This window comes from Vicugna pacos, chromosome 3, assembly GCF_048564905.1.
Source record: "Vicugna pacos chromosome 3, VicPac4, whole genome shotgun sequence".
Lineage (NCBI taxonomy): Eukaryota > Metazoa > Chordata > Mammalia > Artiodactyla > Camelidae > Vicugna > Vicugna pacos.
In genome coordinates, this window is record NC_132989.1 from 44,311,992 (window position 1) to 44,333,682 (window position 21,691).

General features: G+C 37.2%; 1 protein-coding gene across 4 annotated transcripts in view; it reads right to left on the minus strand.

Moving 5' to 3' along the window:
• Window positions 1-11,904: 11,904 nt before the first annotated feature.
• The window catches only part of CAMK4 (calcium/calmodulin dependent protein kinase IV), a 190,335-nt gene continuing 180,548 nt past the window's right edge, over window positions 11,905-21,691 (minus strand). For all 4 annotated transcript variants that reach the window (XM_031673183.2, XM_006203975.4, XM_072958281.1 and 1 more), the window contains 4 exons: window positions 20,320-20,395; window positions 16,914-17,040; window positions 13,548-13,700; window positions 11,905-12,494 (listed from right to left, as the gene is read on the minus strand). In XM_031673183.2, the coding sequence (XP_031529043.1) occupies window positions 12,054-12,494; window positions 13,548-13,700; window positions 16,914-17,040; window positions 20,320-20,395 (797 nt within the window). In that variant the 3' untranslated portion in view covers window positions 11,905-12,053. The remainder of the gene's footprint in view (window positions 12,495-13,547; window positions 13,701-16,913; window positions 17,041-20,319; window positions 20,396-21,691) is intronic.

Here is a 21,691-nt window from a genome sequence, read left to right on the forward strand (position 1 = left end):
CTTCCAGAAGTAGGGGATGGTGGGATCTGAGCATAGAAGAAATACTGGATTAAACCCAGAGCATAGGAAATTGAAATTATTATTTGTTTATTATTTTCTTGTTTTCAAATATTTTACATATATTGTTAAATAAAATTTCATCTCTTGCAATTCAAAAAAAGCTGTATTATATATAGGCTTTATTTTAAGAAGTTTATAATTCTTTTATGAATCAATATGTAAACCTGGAACCTTTATTAAACTAGTAAGAGCATGTATTAATATACATAAAATGTATATTTTTAAATTGTTAAAATATGTCAGAATAAAATTTCTACACACTTTTATATTGACTGTTGATACTATCTGTGTAAGTTGCTTTAACCTTATCTGAATATAAAGTATGTAATTTAGTTTCCTGAACTCTTAAAAAAGAAAAATGTAAACTGGAAAACTAAGATTATTAATGTACATACTAAACCCCTGCCAATATCTCATATAATATTAGCCACAATCCTGCTGAATTTTGATGATGACATACTCTGTGTCCCAGGAGACACAAGGTGGATCCGTGTTACTTGTGTTATCAGCTGTACAGGTGATTCGTGGGGTGTAGTATTCTGCTGATAAAAATCATGGAGGAAGTACAATGTACAAGTACCAAAATGGGCTTTTTACTCATTATTTGGATAGTATCTTTTTTTTTTCAGGAGCTTTACCTTCCTACTTAGGTTTTGCTTTAGTGACATCCCTTTAGTACAAGGCAGCTGATTCTTTATTAAAGGAAATAGTCCAGAGATTGTGCAAAACCAAGTTGAAATAAAAAGATGTTTCAAGTAGTCAGAAATGGACTTGCAGATGGGAGAGGTTTTTGTTCTTCTCTAGCCTTTCCCTCAGTTAAGAAGTTATTGTTTAGGATAAGTGTGTCTTAACACAGCGAGGATTTTTGTATATAATGGTACTTAGTAGCAAGTTGCAATTCTGAGAGTAAGCCTCACTGACCTATTATCCCATCTCTTGAATATTTCACACAAATGTTTGCTCATTGATCAAGTGGCCAGACTCAAGACTTTCAGATCTTTTTACAACTTGTGCTAAGAAAGAGCTTCTTAAAAGTGAACAGGCAATTTTTTTCCCCTCTCATTCTCAGGTCCTGTAGGTTTGAAAGCATCATCATGAAGGAACCACTGAATATCATTTGGTTCAACAATTCCACATTAGGATTATTTTTTTGGTTTGGATTTCACAAAACTCAGAAAAGACTTTATGTAGTGTTACTGGAAAAAGAAAAAGAATTGAGGCTGGATTATTATACAGCTATCATAAATGTTGGTGAACATTATTCTAATAATGTGCTTTAGTGATAGACTGATAGAAAAAAGTTACAATATGATTAAAGTCTGTAAGAAAACTAATGCTAGATAAAGACAATGCTTGTCTTTGGAAGGCATTCTTACGGTAATTTTCTACTTTTCTGTACTTTGAAATTTTTATGAAAATCAGTTTTTATGTGAATTAAGTGAATCCAGTGAATTAAGTTTCTAGTAGTGAGAGCACTGGGGTAGGAGATGGTCAACCAGATCTCTTCTCTTCTTAGCACTGTGAACCTAGATAAGTCATTACTTCTCTGGGTGTCATTTCTCTTTAATAAAATAAGCCTGTTGGATTGGCTGGTTACTAAGATCACCTTTTACCTTTGTGGTTTTAAGACATCACTGTAGAATACTAAAAATGCTATGAAACTCAAAGTATAATTTCATCTGAGAGAATGAAAAAACACACAAGGAATGATTCAACTCCATATTTCAGATATAAGGAAAATGTCCATTGTGTCGCTCTTGAACTGTGGTAACATTTCAAATTACAGAATGCAAAGTTTTGGTGGGCTCTTAGATGATTTATTATCATACTGTACATGCAAATTGCTTTACAAATTTCCCAGCAGTAAGGTATATGCTTCTCTTGGCATGCTCTGACAAATCTGGGTGAACTTGGCACAAAATAACGTTGGCCCTCGCTACTATCAATTTCAACACTCTACCGTCAACATCCATTTTGCCTCGTCATATTCTTGCATTATGTTCCTGGGAAACACCAAAAAATTAGCATGCCTGTCACTTAACTAGGTTATTCCAATCTGAGTCCAAGAAGAAGCCACAGTTGTCTGTGGCTCTCATGTTGTCTGCCCCAGGCTTTGGGCAGCTGAGAGAGCCAATGACTGTTGTGTCCCATCTGCAGGAAGTTGGGACTCACTGTCAGTCACTGCCGTTGAAGAATATAGTAGCTCAAAGGCAAAGGGGCATGATTTTGATGAATTCTCTACAAACATTCTCTCTATTTACATTTATGGCCAGGTCGGACTTACATGTTTACCTAAAAAATACTGTAATATATCTTTGTATTAAGGAGCCAATAGCACCATTTTGACAGGTTTTTAAAATGAAACGTTGACAGCTCCTTTTTCTAGTACTTTTCAATCAGGAATTGGGAAAGTAGCCTACAATCTTGGCTGTGTCAACTGAAATATTTACACTTTTTCTTTGTCCTCCAAATCCTACATGCACTTGTTTTTGGCTAATGACTTGCTGTCTAAACTATTGGAGATGTAAGTTTCCTGTATATAATAGTCCATTAATCTAATCTCCATGCTGCTACTGAGCTGCTTATGTCCTTTTAGTCCAGAAAACTTTTGACAACCCAGCAATACAAAATTTTCCTCTAGGAAAAACTAGAAAAGACATACCAGATAATGTCACCAAAATCTGAAAACCCTAGTAGGAAGTATTACTTACTCAATGCCTGCTAACTTGTATTTTCTGTATCTCCCTCCCACAGTATCTCTATGTCTTAGCTTCTCTTCTGTCAGATGATAGTCAACCTTTGTCCCTTTCTTCATTTGTCCTAGGGAATAATGCAGCCATTTACTAATCACAAACATTATCTAAAACAAGCAAAGTGGCAAGACAACTAAAAGTATATATACTGTAATCTGATTTTTAAAAAATTAGTTTCTTGAAGATGGATGTAAAATAATACCTGCAATGAGTGATATAAAAAGGAATGTATAGAAGGGGGTGTAAAGCAAAAGGGACGGATGTAGAAGACAGGACTTCACAGGATCAGCTTGATGTTTGGGAAAAGCAGCTCTGAGAATTTTAAATTTTGTTGTCTGAGGCTTAGCTTTCATGCACAGGTTATCTTTTGGAGTCTAAACTTTCAGATATAATTGTATCTCAAATCCTGTGGGAATTGTTCCTTCCAATCAGATAATGTGAAAGGTCAAAATAACTATGAAAGAAGAGACCCTGACGTGGGCTTCCACTGGAAAAGCTTTAGCAAGTAGTTAGGTAATTTTCTAGAGCCACAGGGAATTATTTAGGTACTGGAGTTTTGCCAAACTTACTCAGATAATCACTATCATCTTTTACTCCCCTTTGTTAGTGGAGACCTAGCCAATGCAGTTTTTGCTTTTATTGACTGAGGCTTTGTTTCAACCGGTGACTTGCAAAATGTCTTTGATGATTTTCATTTTGCTTTAGGATGCACCAAATAAGCCATGGATGTAGGAGACCACAGAGGGCTAGATGCTCTGAGGAAATGCTGCACATGTGTCTACCAGTAAGAAAGGGGCGAGGAAGTCTAATTCAACTTCACACAAGATCTGAGACTTGAGCAGACTCAGCAACACTTCCCTGCAGACTTCAGCCTCTTACACCCAGCATTGTTCCTTCACCGCTGTGCCCTTCTCCGTGCTCTGTGTATTTCCCAGCCAGATGCACTGCCTTCCTCTTCCCTCCCTGCGAAGGTCTTCCCCATTCCTCATATCGAGCTGGTGTTCCCACAGAGCTTCCTTTGATTGTGCCAAGCAGAGGCAGCTTTTCCTGCTTTCCCTCCCCGAAGGCTTACCGCCTGCCTAGATTTAGCACAGGCTATATATATACACACTTGTATTTTCTAACTACAAAGCTCACTCCTAGCGGGTAGCATGAGTTTAATTCATCTCTGACTCTCATTGTACGTAACTGTCTCTCAGTGAAAGTTTACTGAGAAAATGAGTTCTTGGCATGGGCTGCTCATGGAAATCTTCAAAATCAGCAAATCATTTCCTTAAAATTGTGCTTGTGATGTAGGCCGAATATCCCCTAAACTACACTGCTTATTGTTTTGGGAGGAAAATGAGCTACTGACTTTGGTTTATTCGTTTCTAAGGGAAGCAGGTGACCTAGATACTGAAAGAAATTTAGAAATTACAACTTAAGTCCATTAACAACTGCCTTCAAACTCAGCAATCAAGGAAAATGGGTAGGTGGGAATGTGGAACACTAATCTACATTTTACCTTTTCCCTCTTGCATTCCAGTAGTGTCTCCCTGCTACTCACATCAACGAGGAACTGGCAGACAATTCATCTTTTTTCTTTTCCTGAGTTCTACAGTGTATCCAAGTGGCTACATCATATTGATTGCTGCAGTAGTTTAAAGAAAACAATTTATTATTTAATTAGAGTCATGATAACATTTTAGGTATTCCTAAAAATAAGCTGATTTTCTACTCAATACCTCATTTGTAACCTTTTGGCTACAGACGTTCAAAGTCAAACACAAAAGTCATGCATGCCGCATTCTCAATATCTGGGTCACTTGCTTCCCTTAAGGCAGATATCGTGGAATGAATAATTTCTCTGTGACAGAAATAGACCAAGAGAAGGGCCCTTCCTGGGTTTCTAAATACATAAGAAAAGGAAGTAAAGGGAAGCATTTACTCAAGGCCTTCTTTTTTTGAAGAAACAAAATATATAACACTCAGAAAAATGGGGTTTGGAAAGTAGTTTTCTTATATAAAGGAGTTGGCTCTTTGCCTGTTCCCTGAGCTATTGATGAGCAAGTCACTGTCTCAGAATGTCACATAATAAAGCACATTTCCTAAAAATTATTAAATGAAAATCCAATTGGTATAAATTACTTGAAAATATTCTGAAGGATTCAGAACCAAAGTGCTCTCTCATTTATTAGCTTACTAGTAACAGCTGCAGATTAACTTAAATGTGAGCAATGTAAACTGTCATTTACATGATTTTAAATAAAAGGATCAAATTTCTAAAACATGCTCAAAGTGCTAGAAATGTTTTAAATTCCTCTCTCTTAATCAAGTCAATTCATACTCTAAACTTTTTTCAGGCATCATGCACTTCTGAATTTTTAGTTCTGTAGGGAAATTTTACTGTTTACTTGTATTTCCAGAAAAAATATTGTTGTGAGACCACCTGCACTGAAACAAACCTCTCCAAACTTCCTACGAAGCAAATGGGAATAAGAACCTTAAGCTAAGGGGAAGAAATTTGGAGTATTGTAATCTGTATACCTAGATATCACCAAAAAGGCAGGGTGCCATAAAAAAATCAAGGTCATCAATTTTTTTCTGTAAAGGGCCAGATAAACATTTTAGGGTTTTCTGGGCCATACAGTCTCTGTTGAAACTACTAAACTCTGTCCTAGTAGCATGAAAGCAGCCATAGCCAATGTATAAATAAGTCAGCATGGTTGTGTTCTAATAAAACTTTATAAAACAGGCCTCTGGTAGATTTGCTCCGTGAACCATAGTTTGCCTGACTCCTGAAAACTGTTCTTTGGAGATTTAAATTTGTTTCCTTGGACAATTATGTGGCTATTACTTAAAAAACAAAACAAAACAAACAAAAAAAACATATGTAAGCTTTATATGTATATCACAAAGACCACAGATAAAAGAATGATTGGCATTCAAATAAGAAAGAGTATAAACATTATCCTCTAACTTGTTTACTAATAATCCTTTTTGCTTGATAGCTGTAGTTCATTGAGCATAAAGAATGACTTAAACATCTGTCACCTGTCTGCTGTTCTTACTCAGTGAACTCATAGGACATCTTAGAATGTCAAGGGAAACACAGCAACATGTCAGAAATATAGTACTACTATTACATTGTTTGGACCTAACAATGAATGGGCATGTGAGTTAATTCTTTTGGCTTGGGGGCCATGAAAATATTACTGACATTAAGCGTGCAAGGATAGAAACACTTTGAAAAAAGTAATAATCTTGGCAACAAAAAATGTAAACAAAATTGTAGCTCATTAATGTTATTTGTATGCTACTGTATATTAGCTGCATGATAGGCTATAAAAATAGGTGAAGTTAAAAAGAGGCAGTTATGACAGTTGTCAATTTATAGTCATTCTTACTTATATCCTTTACAAACCAGATTAATCACCATATACATATCAAGGAAAGGACAAACCTAGTAAATTTTTATCATCCACAACTGATGGTCAGAGTTAGAGAGTGCTTAGGTAAAACAGCAGCTTTCAAAAATTCTAATATGAAGCCTATTGTATTTGAGTAGCCCAAAATAACCTCTTAAATGAAAAATAAAGATTATCATATAATCTGACTGAAGATTAAGTATCTGTCGTTTTTAACACAGTGAACCACAGCAAAGATTACACAGATATAAATATTCCCTAGCTATGGGTATTCCAGGTCAATTTTCAAAATGTGCTGAAAACAACTATTTAAGACGAACAGTGTGATTTTGCAGTCTAAGCATTGCTGTTTATAGTTTCAAACTAAATTCTGGGCCACTGAAGGCTCCACATTCCTCCAACCAGGCTGGGATAATCTTTCCAGGATTTAAGAGTATTTCAAAGTCCCAGAGGGTGGCCTGACAGCCAGAGAGATGGAACAAAACATTGGTCTGGGATAAGTGGTAGCAAACCAAGTCATGGGAAGAGCAAATGATTGGTGGAATCCCATTTTCCATTACTGACTATACCAATATTCAAACAGTATCACTTTCAGTCAAAGCATGGAAGAGGTCTTCTCCCATTTGGCTCATTTGAGCCCGACCAATTCAGATGCCTGGGGTCTTCTCTACCGCAATGTCTGATTCCTGCCAAAGACTCAGATGGTCCACTCTCATGGCAAGGCTTCCATCTCGTCCTAGGTGACCTCTGAGCCAGGTGACAGGAAAAAGGCTGTATCTTGAGGGGTGTTAAAATCATACAATCAAATCCTCTAGAGTATATCATAGACAGTGTATGAACATTAGAATTTTAAACGAGCAAACATAAATTAGTCGTTTGTTATTGCTCTCCAAGGTAGTATGTAAATGGTTGAGCTTTGTGAGCTAAGACATATTATCTGATCTCAAGTGACATTTGAAAGTAACAATGACAAAAACTGGCTCTTAATAGATCAGGATATAGAAAAAGGAAATGCTGAACTTGGTTACCATGGATGGATAGCTGTTATCTCTCCAGTGATTTGTCAAGGAGCCAGAAACTCACCCTGAGTTGTGCCAGGGGGAGAAAAGGACTTTGAACAAAAAGTTTTATAGAAAATTATTTGTTAAATTTCTGCTTATCATATGGTTATGAATAGTACAATACCAATATTAAGATTATATATGCATAAATGTTTAAAAAAACACTGAAGATACACACATAGTCTAACCAGTAAGCAGTATTTGACCAGTAAATGCTCAAAGTTAGCAACAACCCTGATCAGGAACATACCAGTGATGAACAATAAGGAAATTGGAATATGACCTAATAGGCAGTAATTACAAGGATATTACAAATCCTATTACGTAGTTTAATGTCTGGAAATTTTGCACCAGCTAAAGTAGACCTTGATAACCAGACTGAACACTCTGCAATGACAAGTAAATTACATAATGGCATTGTAATTATGTAATTGACTCTGCTCTGTGTATTTATGTCAATTTATGTGGAGTCGATCTCATCAAGAAAAACCTAGCTCTGATTCACTTTGTTGACTTTTTTTTTTTTTGCATTGCTTTGCAAGGACAATCCTAAAACAGAATAAATGGTTTACTAATTTTATCCTTTGCCTTTTCTGGCATTTACTTCTTTTCTTTTTCTGATTTGAAATTCAGCCAAATGCTTCTGTGAAACAACTGAATTATGAAACAAAATGGCTGTCTCTAAATCTTTCTGCAGGAAACTCACTGGGAGTTACCTTGCATGTGAAACTGGAAATAGGGATTGCTAAACATTCTAAATTACAAATATGTTTAAAATACTGTGTAATTGAAGTCACAGTAAAAGACAAACTGTTTCTTTTCAAGTTTGCCACTAAAAATGGCTATAGAATTTTGAGCATTATTGTGAAATAGCAATATGTAAGAAAATGTTAAAGTCTTTTGAATCCATGTGTAATGGCAGTATTGATTAAACCTTTCTAAGGAAATCTAAAAAATGCCAGCCATGGCCATATTCACATTTAAGGGATAACTAGGATGACATCATCATCCTTATCATACAGTCTTTCTCATGCAAATTCGGTATGCTTCAAAAGATTTTTAGAAAGAAATATTACCTGCAGCACAAGGATGGTGTCCAGCTTATTTCAGGCCTACAAAATTCCATTCAAGTTCAGTGCACACTCTTTCCTGAATGAACACACATGGTTTGCCTACAGTAGATTTTGGTACATGAGAACCAAAATCATGGCAGTACTCAGGAGACGTTAGCCTGCAGTCAAGATTCCAGGGCCCAGAGAGGGATGAGAGGAACTGTGGCCAAAAGACAACTTATCAATGCCCAGGCAAGTATTATTTTCTAAAAGTCAAGTTGGGAAATACTCTTCATTTGAAGCATATGAATAAGTAGAAGTAGCCAATAGAGTTTTTACTCATTTCAGTCTATGACATTTTTGAAACAGCTTTTTGGCCTTCTACTAACTTATTTGTGTGGAAAACTGAGGCAGCTCAAATCTAAGCATAGAAATTCATGTGTCATTTTGCTTAAAAAGTGCTCTAGATCAGTGCTCTTCCAGTATAGTAGCCACTAGTCACATGTGGCTATTGAGCATTTGTACTAAAGGTGTAACATACAACTCTTGCTTTTGAAAACTTAGTATAAAAATAAAAAATTTAAAAGATCTCTTTTTCATATTGATTATATATTGGAATAATAGTTTGGACATATTAGATTAAAATATAGAGTTAACTTGCTTTTTTTACTTTTAAAATATGGCTAAGAGATAATTTAAAATTACATACATGGTTTATATCATATTTATATTAGCACTTGTTCTAGACAGTAACTTCTACAGCCATACTGTTCTAATTTCTACCTTATTTACATATTCATGGGACAAATGAGCTCTTATGGTCTGAGAAAAACCACTGGGATTCCAACTAGACTTTTTAAATGGGGGAAATAATTCAAGATTGTCCTTCTTTATGGCAAAATAGTTTGTGTTATGTATCTGAACTTATCTGTAAACAAAAATTAATAATGTAACATAATAACTGTCAGCTCTAAAAAGCAAGATGTAATTGTTGTTTTTTGCTAAAATTCCCTTAATTATTTTGCTTTGTGACTATATTGTCCATTAAGGTAACATTATGAAATAGCCCATCAAGTTAAGTTTCTATCTGCATTAGTCTAACATTATTTAGCTAAATTATCTTTGAGATAGATAATATACCCCATTTTAACAAGCAATATAAATGTTTACTGCTCTCTCAAAAATGTTAAAAATGTTAAATCGTATCCCTATAAAATCTTAGATTGAATCATCTGGCTAAAATGACCAATTCCTATGAAAGTTTGCCTTGTTTTCCACTGAAATGACTAAATCAGTCACTATTTACGCATTATCAGGACAATCTTTAACATACAAGTCAAAATTTAAAACTCCCACTGATTTTTAGAGAGTGCAATTTACAGGTTAAAAAAGAGAAAATTACCCTCACACCCTCAAGTACTCACCAAGGAACAGGCATGTGTACTCATTTAAATGGGTAAATTCTTACACACACATTGGTCTTGGCGTTTGCAGTGCTCTTCACACTGCACAGTCCACAGGTCCAGCCAGTGCCGTCGGCCCTGAGTGCTGGAATGATCCAATGACTGCCTTGGAACAATACGGAGGTGGGCTGGGAGGGACAAGATGTTCTTATCTTCCAACTAGTAACTGCCACTTTCCATTAAGATTCCTTTCCCTCTCTTCTTCCCCTTTCCAATATGTGGGACATTTACGATATATACTGCTAAGTCTCTGTGGGAAAAGTATACCAGGAATTGGTCTTTTAAAATGGAAGTCTTAATGCTTGGGGAAGAAGTCATTTTTAAAGGTTAAAATTAGTAAGCCCCTTATAATAGGTAAAATCGGAATTCTGAGAGAGAATAAAGAAGAAACAATAAAGAAGATAAAGTACTATTAGTTCATAAAAATAAAATGAATCATAAAACAATCTCTCTCTGAGACCAGATGTGCCCTTAAGGGCTTTTTCCTGCATGTCAGTGGTCTGTCAGGCCCCTATATAACGGAAGACGAGAAGTTCTATCTCATTTCCTTCTCTTGAGAACAGTAGTAAAGGAAGATTTATACTTGGAAAGCAGAATGTCTGCAAGGTCCAAAAGCCCTCAGAAACCAGAGATTTAATTTCATTTTCCCACTTAATAGTTTTGAGGAAGAGCCAAAAGAATTTAAGATCATTTTTTTGATGAAAATTTTTATGTGATAGTCATTTTTATTGTCCATCATTTTTGCCTGAAAATAATCCTTTTTTAAAATTAAGGAAACCTACTAAAAATGTGATGCATAATTAACCTGATGAAAATGTTCATTTCAGCTCAATCTTGAAATAAATCTGAGGTACTTGGAATTTAACTGTGATTTTTATAAGGGAGATGTGTTCACATGAAAACCGAAGAAAAATCTTTTGGGGAACAAAAGGTAAAATATTAGGTCTAATGTTATAGCTTCTCAAGATTCTGATTTAAAATCTGTTTTTTCTTTATTTCTTTTTGTTTTTGTTTATTAAAGAAAGTAACAAGTTGCATTATCCTAAATTTCTTGACCTGGAAACTTTCAAAACTACATTGTAAGTTATGGGTGCTTCCATTCCAAATATGAGAAAAAGATATACTAGCTTTTCAGAAATGTCTTTAGTTCATAAGCATTATATCTAAATAACCATCAACTGAAGGAAAAAAGGACTTTTATAAGCAAAAATATTTCCTTATGATAGTAAAGTCAATAAAGAATGATCTTATAGTGGGATATTCCCACTCTATTCAGATATTTTGGCACCAGCCCTTAGGGTAGATTTTTCAAAATATTTGAAATTTGGTGATTAGAGAGTTTATCCATAAAAATGTTCCTATTCTTAAAGTTGTACAAGCTCATGAATAAATTCAATTTTACCTGAAAAATGACAGGGAGTCAGTCTTTGTTACTGTAAGTTCTAGTCTTATCTCCTTTTCTTCCCTAAATTTCTTTATTCCACCCTAAGTGTTGTTCATCAGAAGGACTTCTTACTAGAGGACAAGTGAAGGAAAGAATACATTCCTCAGCATGAGTTTATAAAATACTTCTTCCAGGACTGTAAAATGGCAGGATTTTGTGATAGGACATTTTTGGTTATTAGTAATATGGTATATATAAATAAAGACAAGATAAAAAAAGCATTCTCTTTACAAGCTTTAGGGGCATACAGTTTCATAGCCCTTAAAGTATGCTTCAATTTCTTACCATTATATGTGGATTTTTTTTTCACATACCATACAACTATAACCTAACCACTTTCTTGAAAACAGTTTGAACACATTATTGAAAATATTGTGACTGTCATGGGAACACATGCTCTAACTAGTATTAGCTGAGCAACAGTCCAAAGGAATTACTGCCTTGTGAAGAAATCAAAGCATATAGGATGGCTAGGCTTTCAAAGCAAAAACAATTTGTTGCTATTTACTTCAAATGTGTGCTACTGGTCCCTGAAAATGTATGTTTTTAAATGTTATGTTGTGTTTACTTACTTGCATTTTCAAATTTAATTCATCGGTATTAGGTATCCATTACGTACCATAGAAGACATTATTTTTTCATAAAGCAGTCACATGCATTGAAGTTAGGATTACCAACTGATATATATGTATTTTGTTTTGCACCCCCAAAACAGAATCACTATAGTGCACATCATGCTTCCACCCCTTCCCTGCTGAAGGACAAAATGCATAAAGTGCCAGGATTTGGCTCCCAGATTGGAAGGAAGCCAATTTAGTTCTCTGGCAGGATCACATCATTCTGCTGAACTCCAAATTCCAGAGCAGGGTTTTCTTGCTCTTCCTTAGAGGCTGCTGCTTCCTCAGTAGTCTTCAGCTTTTCCTCCACTAGGCCCTCTTCTATTTCCGGATCAGCCTCCTTTATTCCATCCTCCATTGCCTCGGACACCATCTTGGTGGCCTCAGCAGCATTTATATCAGCATCTTTAACCTCGTCTACGGCCTGCACCTTCAACAGCTCAGCCTCTGCCCCCTCAACTGCCACGCAGGCCCCATCTCCTTGAATTTTCTCTCCTTCTGTAATAACTTTAACATCCTCATTGCCATCTTGAGTTGGAGATGGCTCTCGGCTGGCCTTCTGGCTCTCCTGGATGCTGCCATGGCTGCTGCTGGCACTTCCCAGCCGGGAAGAGGCTACTACGGCCTTCACTGCTGCCTAATTGGAAACAGAAAAATGTCAGGTGTTACTTCCACTTAAAATCACAAATCAGAGCTCAATCTCAATTTTGCACTCAGGGAGTTTGTTATTATATGGTAGTGTTTAATCTCTGAAAGTATATTATTTCAAGATTGTCTAATGAAAACTTGTTGAGAGAATAAACAGCAAAAGCTTTTTAATCTCAAATTAATGTATTTAATCATCTGGACAACTGAAAGCCTGAGTAAATGCATTTTCCAATGGACTACTAGGTTTCAAAAATTTTAGATTGTGTTTCCCAAAGTATGTGTTTCATGGAACACTAGTTCCATGGATATTAATAGGTAGTACGGAGAAAAGAGTTCCACCATCAAATTTGTTTGAGAAATCCTGGGTTAGGTCAGAGTTATTTAATCTAGAGTATTTAAAATTAATTTGACCATGGAACCCTTCAGGTTTATTTAGTATCAGCCTGTAAGCAATTGCTGAAGAGAAAACTATTTTTGACCACCAAATGTTCTCTGAGATCCCCTGTACATATCGCTAGTCCTAAACACCATTATGTAAGAGAAAAGCAGCTAATCTCTATTCCATATATATTCAACAAAAGAGATATATTTCGGTTGATAACATTCCCTATCACTTGAATTATTTTAAATTTTTACCAAATATGATAATATTTACCTATATTACAAAATAAAGGTATTAAAATTGTTTCCCAATTTTTGCATATTCAGAAAGAAGAGAACTTTCTGAATAAATATCAGCTTCCTGAACAATTCAGTTCAAGCAGTTCAGCCTTAAGTGAGAAGCAGTGATAATGTATTTGTTTGGTGAGTTAATCTCAACTTACAACATATTTCCCTTTATTAACAACGAATTCTTATGAGAGGATAACAGAACTGTGTGTGCTTTACACCAGCACTGTTGGGATTTCAAAGCAGGATTTTTCCTGGTACCACAGGAGACGAATAATAGTATTAGATAAATAATAGTGGACTTAATTATCTTTGATCGTCAAGATATGAGTGAAATCTTTTTTTAAATAAAATGAAATAAATGCCATCTTACCTTCAGCTTGCGCCGGGCATTGAATTCTTGGAGCTTCTTCTGAGCCGTATCCATGTGTACAAAATTGGCTGCTTTACCTGTGACCCAGGGGTGCTGGAGAGCTTGGAAGGTAGTCAGCCTTTTCTTAGGATCCAACACAATTAATTTTCTGACCTGAAAAATAATAAAGAACCACAGACTTCTTAGGGAGATTTTTATGTTGACCGGGGCTTGTCCCTCATCGTGTGAACTTCTAGGTCTTATTCTATTTCCTTGGCAGTACACTAAATATACATTAAAAAAAAAATTAAGCCCCAAGAGGTCACTTCAGGTAGCATCAGCTGAGGAAGTCTGAGAAGATGGTGGTGTGCACTACCTGAGAACCCCAACTGGCAGACAGCTTGACCACAGAGGTCAAAGAAACAAGTCCTGCCTTGCCTATGGACTGGAAGTTCTTTGAAGGAGAACCAGCATCTGAATAATTCCAGGCTGCACTCCACATCACTCAGAATTCAGAACTTAAAATACATCTCAATGGAGATGGAATCGTTCCTGCATCCATCATTCTATGGGGACTGAATGGCAAACGAAAGGGGTAGTATCATAGCCATTCTGATTATACTATGATTCCATCATGAACTTCATAGCTCTCTCTAATCTCTTGGGGGTACCTGAAGACATAAGCCAAGAGCTGGAGTAAAAGCCTATTTAAAATCAAAGCAAAGGTGTCAGTGGCTTTGGGGTATGATTTGTTTAAAGGACTGAATTCAAACCAGTGTAGTCCATTCTGGGAGGTTTACCTTCTTGTAAGGATGAGCAGACAGTAAATTGCCAGGAAGATCAACAAACAAAATAATCCCCAGCCCTGGTCTCAGGAGGGGTGACCCGGAGTGGGGGTAGAGAATATCTGGATCAGGAGGCATGTTCAAATACAACTTGGTCAAGGTCTCTAACTAATTCTGTGACCTTAGATTAAAAACCCACATATGAAGTGGGTAAATGGACGCCCTCCTGGGTCCTTTTTTCACATGACCTCATTTCCACCCAAATTCCTTTCTATATGCATTCTTAAGTGCACATAACATTTTAAAAATTCATGTAATCCTTTCCATAACCTTATTAATTAGTAACTGTTAGCTCCAATTCATATATGAGCAATAGAAGGAAGCTCAGGAAGATTTAATGACTTGTCTAAGGTCAGACAACTTGTAACTGGTGGAGGCTATACTCAAAACTCAGGTTGGTCTTACCTTAGAGCCTGTCTCATGCACTACACCATACTGCCTCCAAGGCAGTCAACCTCTCTGGGTTTCAGTCTGCCAATGTGTAAAATGAGGGGCTTTGGATGATTTAAGGCATAAGGTCTTTTCTAACTCTCATAACCTAAGAACTGAACACAGGTTAACAAAATCAGGTAAGTCGAATGAGGAATAAATACTTGGTTTTCCTTTCACTTTCTTTCTGTAGCATTTGCAAAGAAATGTGGGGGAGGAGGGTAGAGACACTAAATTTGAAAAGGGTAAAGACATAAGACTGCTTAGGCTTAAACTCAGACAGGAGGTGGAGGGAGATAAGAAAGACTAAGAGAAAGAATGCATGGTAGTAAATACAAATCTGATAGGAGTCATAGCTATCATCTGTTGAACACATATACTAATAATTTTATATAAATGACACCTAATCCTTACAACATCCTTGACAAGTAGGTATTTCCCTCTCATTTTCCAATTATCCGTTTCCTCTTTCTCATCAATACCATCTTCCTCTGCATGAAAATACAAAGAATTTACTGAAAGCTAGTATGTACCAAAAATTTCTAGATGTCATTTATTAATTTTTTATCCGAAGATACTGATGCACTGAATTATTGAGAAATTTGCTGAAGATCAGAGAGATCCAGTGATCTTGTCAAGTTTCAAACCCAAAGCCTTGCCATTATCCTATAGCTACGCTAATGAGGGACTGTAAGTCTGGTGTGCTGGAAGGGAGAGTAAGGGAGAGCGATGTGAAACGTCACAAGAAAGGGTGACAGGCTCCAGATGAGCTAATGTTGTGTAGAGCTTGTTAAAGAGTTTGGAGTTTATCCCCAGAGCCTGAAAGCAGGACAATGACATGATGTGATTTACTTATAAGACCATTCCTTTGGACCCTGTGTGGAAAGGGTACTTGAGAAGGGCACAAGAAGAGGCCAGGAGACCAGACAGGAAGTTGTGGCTGTGGACCAGGAGAGGATGGGGCGAAGACTGGGACAGCTGTGGTGGAGGTGGAGAGAAGTGGACGGACCCAAGAGATGTTTAGAAGTGTGGGGCTTGACGTGAGGGAGGAGCTGGGATGACACATCCCCATATCACACCACTGCATCTCTTCCCAGATACACTGGAAAAGCCTTGGCCTGTATGGAATCCGTTTTCATGAAAGAACATGGATGGTAAGGAGGGAAAATGGTTAAGTGGTCTGGAAACCTGGATTCTTAGTTCTTAATAATGCCTTTTGCTGGGAAGCTGTGTGCACTTGGACAGTCATTTCTCTTCTCTGGGCTTTAGCACACTCCTCTTTAAAATGTGGGGAAGATTAGATGACTCCTAGACCCCTTGGAGATCTAACCTTCTATGATTCAAAAGTCATCTTTTAGTTATTTCTGCATGGTTTTTCTCTAGAGGATTGATGGTAAATAGTTCACGCACATACTAGTATTCTTATTTTAGAATAGGTGAATCAACTCCCCAGAGTGGGAGTGTTTCTTGAATGCAAACAAACTTCAAGTTTCCTGAAGTGAGAAGCCAAATAAAACAAACAAAAAAACCCAGACAAAATGTACAATGTAACTGGTTTATAATGCCAATCATGCATGATGGGGCCAGTTTTACTACCAGGATATTTTAGTAAGTTTGTAGTATTTCAAGAAGCAATGTTGTTTTATTCAAAGTATAACTAATCTAGGTGATAACAAGCCATTTTAAAACAGAATTCTTCTGCATAAGTTATGTTTGGATTCACCCAGCACAGCTGTCTTCATAAGCAAGGCTCTACACTGACTAGGTGGTTAAAACTCATTAATTAATATGGCAGTAATTTATAATTTGTGATGATTCAGCTAGAGATAAATATATCTGTTTTTCATTATCTATAAGGAAAATGCACTAATGTGCATTGTTTTCATTAAAAGTATTTTGCAATTAAAAGGAAATAAGATAGTAAGAAGGGCAAATTTAAAAAATGGCATTGCCCATTAATTCTTTAAAAATGCATGTATGACTGAAGCATTGTGCTATACACTAGAAACTGACATAACATTGTAAACTGACTATACCTCAATACAAAAAAAAGAAAAAAATGAATGTAAGGATTTTATTTCATTTTGTTACATTTTATTTCCATCACACTTACCAAATCCTTGGCATTTAGAGATACTTCATCCCACCAGGGGGAGATAAAGTAATATTCACAATTAAGAATTCTCCTGAACATAAACTGATCACCTCTTTCATCATAGAATGGTTCAAATCCACAAAGTCTAGAGGGACAAAATACAGAGAATAAAATATTTTTAGAAGCCTAAGTACATTTCATCAATTTTCTGCAGAAATTCAAGACTGTCCTTTTTCACAGCTTCCTGTTATCAAGGTAAGTCTGCTCAGCACAAGTATGTAATGGTCCCGTTAACAGTTCACTTTTGATTGCATATACACACAATCATGTCTTCAGGAAGTAAGAATAGACACAAAGCCAATTTAAGATTTCTATAAAAAATTATAACACAAAACAACAATAATAATAGCTAACACTACTAGAGGTGCCATGCTATAGTGCTATTTCCATGGATTTTTTTTTCACCAGGAATTAAGAAGACAGACAGATTGATTAGAGTTCCAACTTACTACAGAATGGAAAAGTTAGGATTTGAGAATAAAAAAGTGAAAAGGTGGAAAGAAACGTTTTTAGTCATTTTTACTCAGCCTTATTCACTGACTTCTTCCACAGAGGTAAATAAAATATTAGATTTCCATTCTATTCCAGTTTGAATTTGAGAATGAACAAAGATAGGTGCTGACACTATTGTCAGGGAATGGCCTCTTAGCACTTACCGTGGTGAGCACATGCAGCCAGCAGAGCTGAGCAGCCTAGCGTTACCTTGACCTTGTGTATGACCCTCACTTTTGCACATCTCAAAGACATCTCACTATGTTCACCTTCATCTTTCACCACAGGTCTGCGTAAAAATGTATGAGAAAAGTGGGAGAAAAGAAACAGAGAGAACCACCTCTGGCATCCTAAAGAGAGAGGGGAAAAGTGAGTCGCCAGTCTCTGACCTCCAAACCTCCAAAGTTTATAGGTGGACGGAGGTTCTGAAATCACTAGAGACCAAAAGGGAACTATAAAAATATCCCTGCCAGGGCATGTGCTGCATTTGAAAAAGAATGAAGGAAAAAGAATGAACAAATTACAGAACATTTTCCTAAATTCTTCCTTCAAATTGGCCAGGCTGGTGCAGAGCATGAAATGTTCCAGTGCAGCCTAACGTAGTGGGTTTCTAGGAAGAAGCAATTTCTCATGTCCCTTTCTTTGCTCAGGAAACGTCCCATTGGGAGAGTCTCTGTATCTCTCAAATGTTCTGGAGTCAGGCAGGAAAAGGTAAGGCTCAGGGAGGGCTGAGTGTCCCCCCTCTCCCCGCACAGCCACACCACAGAGAATCCTGTTCCAGCCTAAGGTGAGAAGGGAGCGTATGTCCACACCTTACCAAGGAGGCAGCTCAGTCTCACCTGGCCCTCCTCTGCCCTCACATCACTAGAAAATTACAGCCTATTGTTGGCTAGTCGTAGAGAAATTAGCCAACTCTCCAGGCTTAGTTTAGGGAACTCTTATGTTTCCCCTTTCAGAAATGTAGAGGGAAAAATGACAGTTCAGAAGGCACAGTACTCAAATGCCTTTCTTTCATCTAAATCATGTCAGCAAATCTGTGCACTGGTGACAGAGGTAAAAGGTTTATGTCATCAGCCTGAAATGCCAAAAATGGAAGAAAGGTAACACAGAGCAGCACACTTGTGTACACACACACACACAGAGTAAGAAAACCTTTCAGAAATGGAAATATTTGAATGCTGACAATGGCAGTTTAGGAGAATATTAGGATTATAAAGGCCTGAAGTGTGATTGTACTACACAGGGTAGCTCCAAGCCATTGGCAGAATTGTAGTGTTGAAAACTGAAGGAGAGAATTTGAATATCTGACTTGACCTGATTATCATTCTGACCTGAGAACTGTAGTAGTTGCTTTTGTCTGTGGGGACAAAGGGTTTAGGGGTAAAAGAGAGAGGGACCAGAATTCCTGTGAGAAACAACAAAATGGCCTCCATTTCCAACAGAGATAGACTACTGTTATCCTTAGAAATAGCAAGGTCATAGGACAAAATAGCCTGGTAGAACTCTTCATAATAATGAAAGAGATACATAAGCCCAACAGCACAATCCACTGGGGAAAATGTTCCAGTGAACCTCGACTAGTGGACTTCATCCATTATTAATAAACTACAGATTAAATAAAAAGTCCCCAGGTTTAGGGGCTGACAAAAGTTAGATCAGAACTAAATTAATGAAACCAAACCAAACCTCTGAAATGTGTTCTCCCAAAATTCATATATTGAAGCCCTAACCCCCAATCTGATGGTATTTGGAGATGGGCCTTTGGTAGGTAATTAGGGTTAGATGAGGTCATGTGATGGGATTAGTGCCCTTCTAAGAAGAGATATCAGAGAACTTGCTTCCTCTGTCTGCCATGTGGGGACACAGTGAAAAGGTGGCTGTCTGCAAGCCAGGAAGAGAGCTCTCACCATAACCTGACCTACTGGCACCCTGACCCTGAACTTTCAGCCCCAGAACTACGTAAGGACGTTTCTGTTGTTTAAGCCACCCACTCTGTGGTATTCTGTTATAGCAGCCTGAACGGACTGGTTCCCTTTCTTTCACACTCTTCAAAATATCTTTACAGATTCAATATTCTAGATTCCAACAATTAAGTCTGCAGTATCCTCTAACTAGCAACCAAATCTACCTGCTTTGAATTAAACTTTGGAGCTCACTGATATCTTGCTTTCGTAGCTGTTCAACAGCAATCTTCCTCCCCAGACACTCCATCATTGCTTATTTCTCTCATATTTGTCTGCAATTCCATCATCTCTTTAGCAAATTTCCTGAAACCCCTTGTTTATTAGTAGACAGGGGCTCAGGAATGGAGTTGGGGATATCAGAGAGTGAGAGATTTAGCTCATTTTTTTTCTACCAGAGAAAAGGTTTCTCTGAGTTTAGGGTATTAAACTAAAGGTCCTTGACAAGTTAACAGAGATAGGAAACAAAAATGACAGGCAAAATTCATTTGAAACATTCCTGGTAAGAAATATACCTGTTTGAGATTGCTTCAGAGATCAAATAGGAATTTGTCCTCTAAAAAGGAATAATACTTATCATTTTGATGAGATGAAAATAAGTAAGTGCAAGTTTAATATGTGGACTTGAGTTTCATGTTCATTATCAAATAATTATTCCCCCAAATCTGCTACACAATGCATAGCAGAATGAGACACAGGAAAGCCCTAGACAATGTTCTGGATCCAAGAAAACTGCAAAATAAAAAGCAATGATCATTTTCACAAGATCCTATCACTAACTACATTTAGAATGTCATAGAAAATCACAAAAAGTCAAAAAGAAATCTTGCTTTTTATGAGAAGTATGAGTACCTAGAAAATATTACAGTAAAGGCAAACAGTATGCACAGAGATTGCTCTTCTTCACTTACAAGATGTAGGTGATTATTCCTACAGACCACATGTCCACCTCAGGTCCATAGGCACAGCCTCTAAGAATTTCAGGTGCTGCAGAAGGAGAGAAAATTGTGTTAAATTAGAGTTTATATTCAATATTCACATTTTAATAATAGTTTCAAAACAGTTTTGTAACCAATCTTCTCTCCCCAAAACAAAATATGAGGCTACAAATTCTTACGTCTATTTTAGTGGGAGAGATTATAGTCTCTCTGTGTTTGGGTACATAAAAACAAAGTTATTAACTTTAACAGTCTGCATCAGAACAACATGATATTGCTCAAATCAGAGAGATAGAACTATATCTCTGCTACAAAGGGAGCTTTGTATGTAGAAAAGAAAGAAATCAAAGTTTAGCATAGTAAGGGGAAAAGGCATAATTATGCTGCCTGAGGCACAGGGTGTCCATGAGTGTGTGTGTTCAACAGCAAGCAGGGGAGGGACCAGTGGAGAAGAGAGGGGGACTGGAAAGTCTTTGGTACTGGAAGGTTGGAATAGGGGCTTGGGGGGTGGGTGGGTGGTGCTGGCACATACCCTGGTACTGAGAACTACATGTAGGTCCCCAGAGAGCAGCTGGCCCTAGTCAGTTTGGGATTACGCACTGAGAAAGGGCCTTCCTTATGTGCGATGAGGCTGCTCCTCTTAGTCGTGCCACCACTGTGAAAATGGAAAGTCTTCTCAGCCATGAAACGACTTGGTGGCATAGAATAGTAAGATCTTCCATGTTTTTTATTACCTTAGTACTGTGAAAATAGAGAATTAACTGGGTCTAACTGTCTGCACAGAGAATTGGAGATGTTGCTTGTTTGCCTAACTAACAACGGAAGAGAAGGAGAAGTGGGAGCTCTACCCTCTATGCAGAAATAGGGCTCAGGTTTAGAGCCCGGAGTGGCCCTTTTCTACTTTGAACAATAGTGCTGTGGGTGTCAGCAGGGTCTCTGAGGAAGGAGCTGACTGACAAATGCTGAGGGTTCCTTGAGGGAGGCCTTGGGGACAGGGGCACCACACTCCTCCTTCCCAAGGTGGGCAGAAAAGCAGGTGAACTGGATCCCTGTCCATGCAGCCTGGGAATGTCATACTCAGTATAGACTGTCGAAGTGAGCTCCGTAAGGAAGCTGTCCTCGTGGGACCTGGATTTAATTTACAGGAAGGAACACAATGGATTTTCCACTGAGATCTTCCCTTACTATCCTCCATCCTTTCCCCATACTATCCTCCATCCTTTTTCAATCAGAATATTCTCTTCCCTGTAGAAACTGTTATATAAAATATAGGAGATAAAGAGCCTGTACAGAGAAATTAGAGTGAGCATTCTAAGCACTCTGAGCAGCAATTCAGCAAGACGCA